Below are 15,793 nucleotides of genomic sequence, written 5' to 3'. Positions count from 1 at the left end.
TAGAAGATTGTACGACTCTTTATACTTCCATGTAAGCACAGGGTCAAGTAGGAACAGGGATTGGTCCAAAATCCACAGCATCACATATATATAGTACATTATAGCTACATGTAAATCCAGCTACATCTTCTTATTTAATTTTCCTTGGTTTTAAGGTTAGATTTTTGTGCAAAGTGCAAAATGTGAGGCCTGGGTGTAGTTTTGGTGTTAAGAGCCTCATGACCTTGACATCTTATTTGCTGTGTCTTGTTTTGTTCTCCGCCTGTGCTACCAACTGTGTGCGTGTGCGTGTGTGCCTTCTGTTGTCTCCTGTCTTTAAAAAACTGTGTATTTGGCGTCCGGCCTCGTCCCTGATTGTGCAAAAGCCAAATGTCTGCGGTGGACTGGAGCTTTCCCTCTGCACAGACATTTTCCACTGAAGTCAAAAAAAGGCCTTTTTAGTACTTTATGTTTTAGGCTTTTTTGCTCAGAGTAGATTAATTTCAAAAATAGGAAGGACCTGAATTCCTAATTTATTTGCCACCATTTTTAGCATTAAGTTAAAGAGAGCAGATTTACTTATTGAAGAGGTCATCTTAAGAACTTACTTAAATTATTTTTAGCATATAAATCTAAAAACATTAAGCTTTTTTCACAAGCTAAACATGCTTGCTAGCTATGAACAGCAAATCAATTACATAAATGTAAACATTTTGTGTTTTTTTACAAGTTAACCACACTAGCTATGTAGAGTACTTCCAGAATATAAACCCAAACATTTAGCTTCATTCACAAGCTAAAATAGGCTATCTACGTATGTACTGTCACTGAGTACTATGTACAGAAGCAAACTATATCAACTTACCTCTGTCACAGAAGAATTTCCTTTTGATGTCCTTTTTTGATTTCCTTTTTGAAGTCATTAACCAGCTTCAGAGGAAGACAAGTTCTCGTATCAGTGATGTACTGCAGACAGCGATGTGTTAGAAACAAATTTCTTCGCCCTACTCAACAATTGCTTCACAAAGGGAGGACCTTTGCCACTCGCGTCCCACCACCATGCCACATTTTCCATTACAATTCCATTACATTTGCATCATATTAGCTATTTAGCTCTCAGTCCTGAATGTGTGAATTGATAAATCTATTGAGTGTCTATATATACATGTTTGTTGACAGTCATTCAGACAAATCACTGTGATTCATTTTTGCCGGCGTCTTCGTTCTTGTGTTCAGTGTGATTGGCTCCCAGCCTCTCTGCTCTCTGATTGTTTCATTGTCTGTCAGTCAATAACAAGTTTCTCCTTAAATCTGTAGTCTCTAAGGAGAAATAATAAAGTCTCTGTGAATAGAGTGCTGGTCTGCATTCAAAATATGATATGATTTTGAATGAAAAAAGTGTAAAATGCAACCACCAATGTTTTTGCACTTTTGCTTGATTTAACTATTCTTTTTAACAGATTGATATAAGAGAAAACATTGAACTTGAAATGTTAGATTCAAGTAAAAATAATAGTATATTGTAGTAATTAGTAAATGTATTGCAATAGTATTTTAACAAAAAGGCCTGTGTGACTGTATCATGTCATCAGTTTTTCTGTAACAGTACTACTATTCTCAGAGATTTTACAAATGTTTTATCTCTAGTGTTTCATAATAATATCTGTTATGTCAGTCTCTCGTTGTGATTAGTAGTTAACCTTTTATAGTAGTTACCTCGTCTCTGTCCTATAGTTATAGAAAGTTTCAGGCTATGGTTAGACTTGTCATTTCAGAGTTTTTTTTTTCTTTTCTTTTTAAGTTTGGAAAATAAATCAGGATTTCAGTTTCTGGTCTTGATGTACAAAAATGTTTCCACATTGAACAAACGTTAAAACCAGATTTAATCAGTGAGATTGTGCTTCTTTGCCAAGCTTATTCAGTAGTTTCAAGAAACCGACCTCTAACAAGTATGAAAACAGTAATATGTGATTGAACCAAAATGTTGCCTTCGGATCAAAGAAAGGGGAGGGAAAAAAAACAACGCTTCAAAATGTCAAGTGAAACCATAGCCTCAGTGGTGTTGTTCCCAGTGTAACTCAAGTTTGTAATAAAAAGCAGTTTCCAGTTTATTTTATGAGGGTTTCATCAAGCAGCGCCTCAAATCATCTGTCTTTTTATTCTTCAGTAAATCAAGCACTATCATGAGGCCAAAGGTCCCGCCTCCGCTTCCCCCCAAGGTATGGTAACAACTGAATGGCTCCATTTTGGGTCATTTTGTAATGTGGTTGCTTTGACTTTGTTCTAAAAAACTAGTTACTTCATATGTTATTTCTTTCTAGATTATTTTTTTTTGTTTCAACTCTTGTCTCTCTTGTCTCTTTCTTTTTCTCAGCCCAAGTCGATCTGCTCGTCTCAGCAGCAGCAACTACAAAAACAGGACGACAGCCAATCGCACAGCGAGGACGACGGCGGAGGGGGAGGGACCATCAAGCGCTGTCCGGTCCCAGAGACGCCGAGCCCGGCCCGGCCCGCCTCTAACGTCCCCCCGCGGCCCCCGCCCCCGAAGCTGCCGCCCCACCGCCGCAGTAGCCTAGGTAACGAGAGCCCGAAGCGTACTACGGACGCCGAAAACTCTGCCCCAGAGGATGATGGGAGCTTTAGGCATTTCTGGGAGTGGCTCCACACGCCTCACACAGAGGAGGAGCTGGAGGAGGCGTGGGAGGTGCTGAAGGAGGTGAAAGAGGAGCAGGAAAAAGAGGAAAAGGAAGAGAGTAAGAGCAGCCGATTTAGTAGATTGGTCGTTTTTTCCGCAGACCCCTTTCGTCCCCCTCGACTGGTTGTGTGACCTCCCATTAGTCAGTCCTCGTAGTCTGGTTAATTTATTTGTTCCATGAGTTCATTAACAATGGTGCTTTTTTAACTTTTTTTTGTTTTGTTTTTTTTGTTCGTAGTTCCCTCCGTCCATCAGCCTCTGCTCAATATGATTGTTTGTCATCTTTTGTCAAGTCTGATTGGTCCTTTAACCCAATCAGTCAACAACAGCTAGTAGTCTGCTACCACTTCCCCCTCACTTCCTAGGAGGAAGAAGGAAGAGGAGAAAACATCGTCCTGGCCTATCTAAACACAGGCAACAACATACACTCTCATGATGGTGCACATATGAAACCAATCAGTACTAGACCAACCCATTCCTCCCATCATATATGATTCTCTTCAGTTAAATGTAGTCTTTCCTGTTCCTGTTTGCAGCTTTACTAATGTAAATAATCAAACACAAAAAAATGCACCAGATATTTTCCACATTCCCCCATACTGTCTGCAGCAGCGGTGATGATACCCCTGTACAATTTACAAGTGTGCTCCCGCTTCCGTAGAAGGAAAAGCACATTTTAATAGAGTTGTGATTTTGTCCACATAACCGGGTTTTTAGTAAAGATTGAGAAAAGGCAGGTTAGATTATGACAATCAGCTCAGGTTGGCTATTGATTCTCAGATCAGTTTTCTGTGAGAAACGTTTAACAGTTTCTTGTTGTAGAAGTGTAGGTAGTTGTTTTCTTGTGGTGTTTGGAGTCGCGTCACAGAAAGACGGTGAAACACCTTGGAGAACATGGTGAACTGCACCTTGACTGTGTTTTTAAAAACCAGTAACCAGCACCGACAGGATGGGGAAAACAGGGCTAGAAATGTACCGTACATTTACGCTGGAACAATCCTTAAAGCCTTCAGCAGGCAAGGCATTGGCGGCGAAGCATGCTGTGTGCACAAATGTGTGTGTGTATGTGTGATGTCCTTTCAATATTTACAGGAAATGATTTGGTTTGCAGCTACACTTGAGACTTGTTACTTAAAAAAAAAAAAAAAAAAGAAGTCTCGTTATTTTTCAGCCAATACAAACTCATTCAACACAGTAGTGCATGCTGATTGGTTGTTATCCAGCCAAAGTTAATCTCTTATTGACCGCGTCTGCCCGGTGACAAACTCTATGGGGCATTCACACCTCCCTCTTGGTCATCATGACTATATTTGATCCTCTGCATTCTTCCTGCTAGCCTGCTCCTTCCCTCCCTCTCTGCTCCCAGTATTTGTTTGTTACTGTTTTAGTGTGACTCTCCTCTGTGTCTCTAGTCCCGCAGATCAGACTGTACTCACTGAAACCAACATTGTTTTTATAAGAACGTGTCCGTGTGAGTGGCGTGAAGTTCTGTCACAGAGTCTCTGTCTGTTCTTTCACTCACTTTATCCCCTCAAAGACACATCTGCATTCACACATACACACACACTCTCTCTTGTCTCTCTCTTTGTCCCTCACACACTCACACAGTCTCTCTGACACTCCAACGCATTGTCTCTGTTGTCGTAGGTAATGGGCTGAACTCTCCACACAATGGTGAGAGGGACAGTCCAGCAGAGCGACAGTCCACCATGCCCCCTAGTGTCCCCATACGGAAAGACAAGAAGGACGTTCCGGTAAGCAGCAGACCTGGGTCTAGAGCCGTGACCCCGGGGACCTCCAGAGATGTCTGAGGAAGTTCCATTGGAACCGTTTTTAAAATTAGATGTTTTCATTAATTTTCTATTTTGTTAATTAATCAGTAAAATTGTCACGGTGCTGTGGCTCAGAGCAGAGGAGTCAGACTCTCTGTGGAGTGAAGAGTGCCAGAGAGGGATTATGTTCTTGTCGTTGCACTGTCAAGGTGCTTTTGTTGTCGCGTTGGGAGATGCTAAATCGCACCATTCCTCTGCAAAGCCTACACTGAAAACGGATATTGTCATTCTAGTTTTGTTACAGCAGAATATAGTCCCAATAAATTCTTAAACGAATAGTTCAACATTTTGGCAAATGGGCCCATTGCCATAATCCCTATAGTTTTAGGAGTAGGTTCATTGCCTTTAATTGTCGGTGCAAGTTATTTTTAGAACGGCGGAGCAGAACCGCAAGCTGCTCAGAGCTATGCCATGGAGGCTCATGGGATTTCCTGGTTTCCCTCATCAAATACACAATCCAACAACTCCAAAACTCTCTGGTGGACAAGTTGTGACCTGCACATTCACCACGGTATGAGATAATAACGTAACGTTACGAGACAGAACTGCTCCGCCGTTCTAAAAGTAGCTTGCATCGACAAATAAAGGTAACGAACCTACTGCTAAAACTATAGGGATTATGGCAATAGGCCAATTTGCCAAAATGTTTAACTATCCCTTTAAATGTCCAGATACTTTGTAAGATTTGGTGATCTTGAAGGAAAATCTGACTTCATGTTGCTGCAACAATATTTGTGCAACTTCAGCTTCAGTTGTCTTCCAACACACTGTGTCAGGTTGACCTACAGGGTGTTACCAGGATCACTCACCATCATGTGCTGACTGATTTTGTGTTTGTGTTTCTGTGTGTGTGTGTTCGCGTGTGTTTATCCCTCTGACCCAGATGCCAATCAGTAACGGCCTCCCTCCTACACCCAAAGTCCATGTGAGTAACAACCTCCTTCAGAAAAACTGCTGAAACTTTGCAAGGATATACCACCGTATTAAATCACATGCTTCTCACATTAGCTGGATTACACAGTAGAAAAACCACCAGACATTTAATCCAACCTTTGAACCTCTCCAGGAAAACCTTAATAACCCTGGAGGGAATTTCTACTTCTGATTTCTCTGAGCAAAAACATGTTCACGGAAAGAAAAACCTGAAACATTTCTGCATCATAATCTGCGCATTACTCACCATATTTTGTGTCCAATTCTTCCTCTGCACTGTGTTAATGTACTGTCCTGGTATTTGCAGATGGGTGCATGTTTCTCCAAGGTGTTCAACGGTTGTCCCCTGAAGATCCACTGTGCCACTTCCTGGATCAACCCCGACACCAGAGGTAACCAATAGGAAACCAGATACAGTGTTAACATGTATCTAGTTACATCTTGAATAAAACTAACCTGACTCTTTAAGAAACATATTAAATAACGTTGTTAAAACTGCTTTAAATGTTTGTGTGTGTGTATTTCAGATCAGTATTTGATATTTGGAGCTGAGGAGGGGATCTACACATTAAACCTGAATGAGCTGCACGAGACCACAATGGAACAGGTGAGACTGAGGATCATGAATTTTAGGATGTTAACACTAATGGATGTTAACATTTATATACATTTTGCTTCTTTTTTTCTATGAGAAGCCTTAATAATGATACTTTCCAGTGGGAGATGTTTATTCTAGGACATATGCTGCACTGTGGTGCTCATTGGCTGTGTCTCTGTTTCCTCTCTACTTTGCACCTGCAGCTCTTCCCTCGGCGGTGTACCTGGTTATATGTTATGAACAACTGTCTTCTTTCCATATCTGGTGAGCTCTTCATTATTTCATTTGTCAGAACATGTTATGTATTACATACTTTTTTTCCCCAAAAAAATCCTAAATCCACATTATTTATTCACTTACTCACTGTTTCATGCACTTCCAGGAAAAGCCTCCCAGCTGTACTCCCATACTCTGAGTGGTCTGTTCGAACAGGCCAGACAGTTACAGAAGTTACCAGTAGCCATTCCCACACACAAGCTGCCTGATAAGATGATTCCCAGGTAACTCCACCTACTTTACTCAACTAATCTGATATATTGAACTCCAACCAACACTAAAGCCTTTTTCTGTGGGAAACTCATTTTCTTTTATTTGTTTTTGGGTTTTTTTATCTGTTCACAGGAAGTTTGCTGTGTCCAATAAAATTCCAGACACTAAAGGGTGCCAAAAGTGCTGTGTGGGTGAGTCATTGAAAGGAGATTTTCATACCTTTTGTGACCAGCACTGCAAATTCAGGATGTTCTAGTTTAATCCTCTGTAACCTGTGCATCATAACACATAGTTTCACACTACCAATAAACTAAATTGTATATTATGTCCTTAGCATTAGCTCAAAAAGTAACAGGTTGTTGTTTTCTCTGTGCAGTGCGTAACCCGTACACAGGCCATAAGTACCTGTGTGGAGCCTTCCAGTCCAGTGTCATGCTGTTGGAGTGGGTGGAGTCAATGCAGAAGTTCATGCTCATCAAGGTCAGTTTGTTACCTACACCACACCAAAGCAATCTTGTCTCTCAGAGATGTCTGTACAGTAGGTCAGTGTCATTTATGTCATGTTACTGAGGTTTAACCTGCTTTCTTTTCATCTACTCAACAGAACATCGACTTCCCGTTGCCGTGTCCATTGGAGGTCTTTGAGATGTTGGTGGTCCCGGAGCAGACCTACCCTCTGATCTGCGTTGCTGTCAGTAAAGGCACCGAACTGAGTCAGGTGGTCCGGTTCGGCACGGTCAACCCCAACTCTACCTCCTCCTGGTTCACAGAAGCAGGTGAGGACAGAGTGACCATTGCTGTTGTGTTAATGTGACATGTCTTGATTTATTGAGACTAAGATGAAAAATACATCTTTTGGTTTTATGCTGTTCTTTTTAATTGCTTTGTCTTTATGGAAAGCACATTGAGTTGCCTCTTTGTATGAAATGTGCCATATAAATAAAGATGCCTTGCTTTGCCGTCTTTCTCTCTGCAGACACACCACAGACGTGTGTGATCCATGTCACTCAGCTGGAGAGAGACACCATCCTAGTCTGCCTCGACAGTGAGTAAAACACACACACACACTTAAAAGCCTGTCACTGTATTTTCTCTTTGCAGCTTCAGTGATTTCAGATCAGAATCTAACAGATTTAGCAGATTTTCGCTCACACTCTGCTTCTTCACTCTCCACCTCTCTCTCCACAGGGTGTATAAAGATAGTGAACCTCCAGGGCCGGTTGAAATCCAGCAGAAAGCTGTCAGCCGAGCTGACCTTTAACTTCCAGATTGAATCCATAGGTAAAGAAAAAAAAGCAAACACTTGCATATTTTTAATCACAGCAATATAATGCTGTCATAACAATGCATCTCAGGGCCACAGCAAGAATCAAAGAGTTATAAACTGATTGAATAAAGGCTGTACAGCATGTCCTCTTTTGTACAATACAAACACATTTGTTTCTCTGCTGTTTTGCAGTTTGTCTTCAAGACAGTGTCCTGGCCTTCTGGAGGCATGGCATGCAGGGGCGGAGTTTCAAGACCAATGAGGTGCGAGTGATACAGTGTGTTTTTTTTTGTGTGTGTGTGCGTTCATGCCTGTCGAAGAGGAAATGGCACACTGGTGAGGCCTGTGCAGTGTGAAATGAGATTCACTTGCAGACATCGTGGCAGGATGTTATTTAACCTCGGACTATTATAGGATTCTGACTACAGTTATTGTATCTTATGAGTTCCTATAATGTAAGTGGGTTAGTGGAGCATGAGTTTAAATTAATGGTACAAGTTCTTGAGACCTGCAAAGTAGCTGGAAACTTTTATTCAGGAATGCTGATCTCTTAAACCATCTGGCTGGAGTCAAACAATTTATTATGAAATATATGACCTGAGTGGCCATTAATTGGATCTTCCCTAGTTTGCTTAAACACCATTCTTGAAGTTTCCATAACACCCGACATCAGACTACTCAGACTGCTGGTCCCACCTGGCGAGGTCTGACCTTCACTTCCTGTCTCTCTGTCTTTGTCTCCTCCCTCCGTCAGATCACCCAGGAGATCTCTGACAGCACACGCATCTTCAGACTACTGGGATCAGACAGGTGAGAACGCACACACGTCAACACATACACACTAACCTCTCAACTTCATGCACATTGCACACACTTAGGCTCCTGTTAACACCCCCGCTCTGATTCTTGTCACTGAAGACGCGCTGACTGTCGAGATCCAGATACTGAGGACAGAGGCCGCACTCTGCCCAGGTACACTCACTGCTCCCCGGCCACACACGGCCCCAAACTCTCCCTCTTTCTGTCGGGACTCTGGAGGTGTGCTTTACGCCAGATGCCACTGATTTAGAAGCTTTAAGACTATTTGATATGAAGAATTTGTGTGTCTATGTATGTGTGTGTGTGTGTGTGTGTGTGTGTGTGTGTGTGTGTGTGTGTGTGTGTGTGTGTATGTGTGTGTATGAGAGAGAAAATACACTGAATATTTTGGTTGATTTTACCAATCAAGTCAAAATCATCTTCGTCCAGTCTTCTGCATAAAATCTCATTGTTTTGACCCATTAAGAAGTTCTTTTTGTTTGGACTGGATCATTCTGGTGGCTTCTGCTTCATCTTTACCAAACAGCTGAGTTCCTCTGAGCGATGATGTGTGAATGTGTTGAGCCTTTTGGGTCCCCGTTAAAACGGTATTAACAGCTTTCACACAGTTTTTCCTCTGGGTAAACAGAGTGTACTTCATGAAGGGCTTAGTTTCAAAACAAATCACATCCCTCTGCTGCCTTTTCTCCAAATAACAGGGCTTTTTAAGGCTTTGGACCATATCCTGTGTGGGTTGCTGCTGCTGGCTGGCTGTACATGTTGCTACAATAAATCCCGGGTCTTTACTATGTCTTCATACTTTATTTTGCTACATTTATTTATTTCTGTCAGGAATACCAAGAACATGTTGAAGCAGACAAGGCTGTTCTTTTATTAGGGGGTTAAAAAAAAAAAAAAAAAAAAAGCCATTCATGTTTTTTTTTCTTGAAACTAAACTGGATATGTGTGTTTTTGTGTGTGTGTGTGTGTCTGTATTGCAGAGTGGTGGTGCTGGAGAGCAGGCCTACAGACAACCCTACAGCCCACAGCAACCTCTACATCTTGGCGGGCCACGAAAACAGCTACTGAAACACACGGCGTACACACAAACACACAAACACACATAAAATCACACTATAAACAAACAGCCTACCACTAATGCAAACAAGGGAGTAAGCAACCGGGAGACACATTCAGCCCAGCCCAGCCCGCTACCGCTAACACCAACCCCCAAACACACACACACACACACACACACACACACACACACACACCACATCCCCCAGCCTCCACCTGGCCGTCGTCGTGGCGGCAGTGTAACTGGGAGATGAGCAAGTCCGCGGGTGCAGATGTGGATTCCCAACTTGCAGACGTTGGAAAAAAGCGCCACAGTGTTAAATGTGTATGATTTTAAGCGTGTTGTAGTAGGACATGCGGGTTGCGTTGTGGACCCGTCTCCATGGAGACAGGGGCGACGAGGGGTTGAAGCAGCTGGTCCGAGGCCAGCTCAAAGTTGCGATAGCCGGTGGGGGATGATCTCTCTCTTCAACCCAGAATCCTGATACCATCCCACCTTCCCCTCCCTGCATACTGCACACTGGGTAAACAGCATCCAGCACAGAAGTTTGACTTCAACACTACTTCTACTACTACTACGTCTACACACACTAGTACTACTACTGCTACTGCTACTTGTGCTAAAGCTTCACAGAACAGCCATCTTGCACAGAAAAAACTTCCTTCCTCTCCTTCGTCGTCTTTTCCGTCTGTCTCCTCTCTCTCTCTCTCTCTTTCTCCTTCCTTAACCTCCTTTTTTTTTTTTTAAACTACACCTTTATTTATTGTGGCATGATGTAACTTTAACAAACCAGGATGGCTTTCCTGTTTTTATTTGTTTTGTTTTTTTTAAAAGGATAAAAAAGAGAAAACCGACTAAAAAAGCTTCGCCACTTCTGCTAGCATCAAATTTACAATACCCGTCACTACACCACACAAGTGCTTAATTGACCTCTATTTAATTGTTGTAAATATAAATGTAGTATTTTTTTGACAGAGACGAACACTAAAAAGACTGGTCGTTGTAGATAGGCGTGTGTATAGTTGCTCTGTACAACTGTGGAGACGAACAGAGAGACAGACAGGCTCGGAGGAGTGACAGGGCCGTAAATTCACTTCCTGGTTCCCTGATCATGTGACAGGAAGCGGACACCCCACCCCCCACCCCCCCGGTCTCCTCAGGTGGACAGCTTTAGTAATCTGATATTATTCTAATAATAATCCGGAGCTCAGGATCGGACTGAGCAAACGCAGGAAGCGGCAATGATTGGTCATTTTTTTTCATTTTTGCATGAGTCACCGTGGAGACTTCCTGCTCGTTTGCGCCATAGCAGCAGTCGCCAGGGCAGCGGACGTTTTTGATTTCTGTTCATTTTAGTTTCTGTTTCCTGTTTCACATCATCTGTCTCATTTTTTTATTCCGTTTTTAATCAAAAAGCCTCTTCTTTTTTTTTTTTTCTTAAATGGTATTTTTTATTTTTATTGAACCACTGGTGTTAAAAATTTGCACAGAGAAAAAACTTATTTGATAAACAAATGTGATGTCATAATATATGACCTTGTGTGTATGCACAGTGTGTGTGTGTATGTATGTATGTGTGTATGTGTGTGTAGTCATAGAATATGCACATACGAGTGCATCGTGTACAGGTCTGGTCTTTAATAAGTGACAGTCGTGTTTCTGCCCGAAGCCCCATGAAACAAGCACCAAGAGAAGAAAAAAAAAGCAGGATTTACACAGAAAGAAAAACACTTATAATTTTTACACTAGACTTGGTGTATATTAACTGTTAGCCAACATCAATTTAACTGGAGTTGTACCGTATTAATGAATAGTGTATGTCACAGGATCTATAACCAGCAGCAGAAAACAGCACCCATCTGGATGAAACACAGACACTGCTTAAAAACAAACTGTCAGTAGGACAGTATTCACATTTTGTCCGGATAAAAACCTGCTGATAGACAGAAATGTAACTATCGTCAGTAAAAACACTTAAACACATTTAGCAGCAGCTGCTAGTCGAGACAGAAACTAGCCCAGAAATAACCGGGGTGGGGGGAGTTTAACTCTTTATCACATTTTTAATTCTGCGCTTCATTTGGTTCATTTTTGACGTATTTGTCTTCAACCTTCAGCGCTGTGACTTTTTTAAAGGCCAACATCTGTACCAAAGCTCACACTACATGCATGTTGATGTGCACCGCGTGCTTGTGTTGTGTTGTGTTGTGTTGGAGAGTCGACATGTGGTGGCAACACACTACCAGTCTTTGCAAGCTGTGACACTAGAGGAAGCGAACAGTAGTTTAGGTCAACGTAAAAAAGAAAAAACAACACACCATCTCTAATAATGCTGACATCTTACAGAGCTGAATCCTGAGCCTTTTGGGTTCATGTTCACCTGGTTTCCAGATGTTTATGTCTCAAACCTTTCTTCATATACAGAAGTGTAAACCAATCCAACCAGCTATGAATAGAAAATACATCATACAAACAAAAACTCAACCAGATCAATGTGACACTAGAATTAATCTAATGATGCTATGGCAATAATATAATAACATAAATATATTATACACCCCAAATTCATCTTCAGCCCAGTGCTAGAATATAACACTTAATCACAGGCTGAGGATTTAAAGAGTAATTTCATCTTCTCAATGTTTAACGTCGAACTAAAAACAGGGGCAACATGGACGACATCGTTTCAGCTCTGTACAGATGTGACTAAAGTGGCTGTAACGGGGACACGTCGCCATGTTGTGACATGAACGTGCACCAACATGGCGGCTTGTCCTTCTTCCAGACCTGAGAGAGAGATGGAAATCACACCAATGCCCCCCTCCCCCCCACGCACACTACTTCACTGTGTTTCCACTATGATTTATTTATGAGTAAACATATCCTCTCTCTGGACTCCAGCTCCTGATGCTCTCCTACTGCTCTGTTGTGGTGAAATAACCAAAACAAGTGTAGTCTTAAGTGTTGAGAGCGTGAATCCACTGTGAGGATATAAATTATTTGTCAATTTTTTATTGAGCTGTGCACATTTGTGTTGTATAAAAGATGCCCACAGAGAGTTTTTTTTTCTTTTTTTTTTTGCACCTGGAAAACAAAACAACTACTAATCGTACAAGACACTATGACAACATAGTAAATTGCCATGTAGTCAGTGGGGAGCGGAAACCGTCTTCCTTCGTAGTGAGACTCTTGAGTTGCTATTTGTAAATTTGCCAACGCCAATTGAGCCGTGGAAGAGATAAACGTCAGATCAGTTCAGCCTCCTGGCACAGCAGCAGCAGCAGCAGCCAGGGGTTGATTCAGAGATTTGCTCAAACCACGAGACCAGAGACGAGCGATTTTAGCTCTGATCATGCTAATACATGTGCTTCTGGCCAACATCCGCCATTATAGACGAGTTCAGTTCCAGTTCCAGGGCCACAATCAAGTTTCATTCACTTAATCAGGTTGTTTTACAAAGAAAGACAAACATTTCCGAACAGTCTGTTCAATCAGCCTCAAAGAGACATTAGTCAAACCAAATATATTGCATAGCCTCGTATTGGCATCATCAGCCTAATTCATCACGTATTTGGACTCAGTTAATACAATTTAATGGATTCCTCATCATTTGATCAATTGAAGTGAAACTGTATTTTAGCAGCATTGCATGACCAACCCTTTGTTACGAGGTCATCATCTATTTGGAAGAAAAAATCAAACATTCCTTAATATTAGGGCTCAGTTTATGTCAAATAACATAATGTTTTATGGATTTAACATTTTCTTTTTTTTTAATTATAATGCCAAAATATGTTGTTGACTAATTTTTATGGCCAATTTTAGATAGTCTACCTCGTGGTATGTCCAAGACGAAAAAACAAACTCAACTTGTCAGCCATCATCCGTGTGCAGAGTCGGTGTGAAATGAAACATGTTCCCGAGGCTCTCGTCCAAACGTCTGCGTCCTCTCAGCTGATTTGTTGTAAATGAGTGAAAGCTGAGAAACCTCATGACATCTCACACCCGAGAACAAAACTCATCCTGTTTCATAGAAGCTCATTTTGAAATCATTAGAAGTACATATTGATCTAGTCGTAATACACTATACAAGCGGCTTCGTTTTTTTTTCTGTGGAGTTGTTTTGTTTTTGTTTTTTTGTTTTTTTTTTACTTTTGGGGAAATTGTCCCTTTTTTTTTTTACCAGAATAACAAACTAAGTTTCTGTCAGATTGAATAATGCTTTGATAACACAAAATTAATAATTATAATCCTCTAATGCAGATGCCAACAGGGCCTCCTGCTGTATTGAGATGATTTGATGAAATGATCACATGTCTGGGTTTTCTGAAAGAGACACAAACATACAAAATTAAGAATAAGACCTTTTTCCTCCTGATGTTAAAACAAAACACGAGTCTCTTCTGTTCTGTCGCGTTAACATCACCTTTTGTCTTTTTGTTTTCATGATGCAATGCACACGTTATGAAATGTACATAGTGTAAAATAAAATGGGTTTGTTTTACATACTGTATAATTGCCTATATTTTGTTTCAAAAGTGTAACAGATTTATGAGATGACAGGTTAACACATTAAAAAGAAGGAACTGAACCACCTGCTGTCTCCTGCTGGTCATTTCTGATGAGAGTGGACTTTCACATGTCGCAGTTGGAGAGGCTCATACTGTGAATAATGATGTAGATGATGGTTTAAGTCAAAACAGTCAGATTTTTGTAGCTGGCGTCGGTTTCAAAGGGATGTGTTTTCATATCCGTCTTATCAACACATGATAAAACTGGTGTGAGTGGATCCACGTCTAGTTAAAATCGTTGATTTACCAAACTGCGTTTCCAGTCCAACTTGCATCATTTGCACAAAGTTTTTATTATAATTTTTCAGTTCTTAATTTTCATACACGCTTTATTGTATTTTGTTATTTGGAGAATACTTGAGCCAATACTTGGTATAATTGTTTGCTGTTTAGATCTGAACCTATTCAGCGTGTGAATTTAAAATGAGCTGGGGTTTTTTCCCCTACATGATATAATTTAATTTTGGGAATGAGGATGTGGAAGCTTTTTAATTAGAGACATTTTTAAATTGTATAAAACTGTTCCAGACTGAAATATTTCAACAACTAAACCCAAATGTACTTTGTGTTTATTATATAATTTCCAAATCTTCAGCTGAGTTGTTAACATATTAACCTTTGGTCTCCTTGAAGGGTGCAGACCCTGATAGCTTCAGTGTTTAATATCTACTGGAGCTTTCGTGTGATTCAATAATGTTTCAATAATTTCAATTCCATTTGTTTTATCAAACCACTTAAACCAACAATCAGATTCTCAGTGTCAACTTTAATGAACATTTTTGTCCCGATTCATCTTTTAACAAAAAAAATTATATTCAGTGCACAAAAACATTGAGTTGTTTGCTCAAATATATAGAAACATACACAAAGTTGAAACTGTTAAATGGTTGTTCTCCTGAGTATATGCACAGTATAATAGTATCTGTTTATGGCTAGAGACACTAAGCAGCCATAAAAAAAGAAAATGTGAGTTTGCACAGAATTGAAGGTTGAGGTGCAAAATGGCTAAAAGAGAAAGAAAAGTGTTAGTTGTCTGAAAAACTTCAGCACTTGGAGGTAGAGCAGAGCTATTTACAGTGTGGTACGGTGGCCCAGAGGGCTCAACAAACTGCAACCAAAGATAAACAAGACAGGAAACATCTTCACTTTGACAACACATGATCTGCTAATTCAGTTTCCTGAATGTTTTTTCTTAACCTGCAGTATGTTGACCCCTCAGGGCCACCATAGTGTAGGGATTGAAACTCAAACTACACCATCTAGTGGTCTTGGTCTGTAACAACCTATTCACATAGTCACTGGCAAAAAGTTTGATTTGGCCTTTAACTGTAGCTGTAATCATATATAATCCAAGTTTACTTGACAAACCTTCTCCTCCTGTGTCGTTTAGTTTGACCAACTGATACCAAACTCTGTAAGATTTACAAAATAACACTGAACATGGTGAAAAAATTCAACCAACTACTCTGATATCAAACAAATCACATCCAAAGTACAAACCAAGTGAAGTGCTCTCCCTCAGTGTGAGGGCCGGGGGCAGGACTTTGTCTGTC

General features: G+C 40.7%; 1 protein-coding gene across 16 annotated transcripts in view; it reads left to right on the top strand.

Annotated features, from left to right (window-relative positions):
• The window catches only part of LOC146973207 (mitogen-activated protein kinase kinase kinase kinase 3-like), a 39,253-nt gene extending 27,613 nt beyond the window's left edge, over positions 1–11,640 (top strand). For 6 of the 16 annotated variants that reach the window (XM_085799477.1, XM_085799483.1, XM_085799481.1 and 3 more), the window contains 17 exons: positions 2,147–2,198; positions 2,354–2,732; positions 4,322–4,428; positions 5,390–5,431; positions 5,747–5,831; positions 5,967–6,046; positions 6,241–6,301; positions 6,420–6,537; positions 6,659–6,717; positions 6,903–7,006; positions 7,131–7,302; positions 7,503–7,571; positions 7,715–7,807; positions 7,986–8,056; positions 8,548–8,603; positions 8,712–8,765; positions 9,593–9,823. In XM_085799477.1, the coding sequence (XP_085655603.1) occupies positions 2,147–2,198; positions 2,354–2,732; positions 4,322–4,428; positions 5,390–5,431; positions 5,747–5,831; positions 5,967–6,046; positions 6,241–6,301; positions 6,420–6,537; positions 6,659–6,717; positions 6,903–7,006; positions 7,131–7,302; positions 7,503–7,571; positions 7,715–7,807; positions 7,986–8,056; positions 8,548–8,603; positions 8,712–8,765; positions 9,593–9,680 (1,690 nt within the window). In that variant the 3' untranslated portion in view covers positions 9,681–9,823. Of the gene's footprint in view, positions 1–2,146; positions 2,199–2,353; positions 2,733–4,321; positions 4,429–5,389; positions 5,432–5,746; positions 5,832–5,966; positions 6,047–6,240; positions 6,302–6,419; positions 6,538–6,658; positions 6,718–6,902; positions 7,007–7,130; positions 7,303–7,502; positions 7,572–7,714; positions 7,808–7,985; positions 8,057–8,547; positions 8,604–8,711; positions 8,766–9,592 lie in introns of all 16 variants that reach the window. The other 10 variants (XM_085799489.1, XM_085799485.1, XM_085799493.1 and 7 more) reach the window with 8 other exon arrangements.
• Positions 11,641–15,793: the final 4,153 nt, after the last annotated feature.

This window comes from Trachurus japonicus, chromosome 15 (assembly GCF_045865225.1).
Source record: "Trachurus japonicus isolate A0001 chromosome 15, Traja_1.0".
NCBI lineage: Eukaryota > Metazoa > Chordata > Actinopteri > Carangiformes > Carangidae > Trachurus > Trachurus japonicus.
This window is presented reverse-complemented; position numbering and strand designations above follow the sequence as displayed.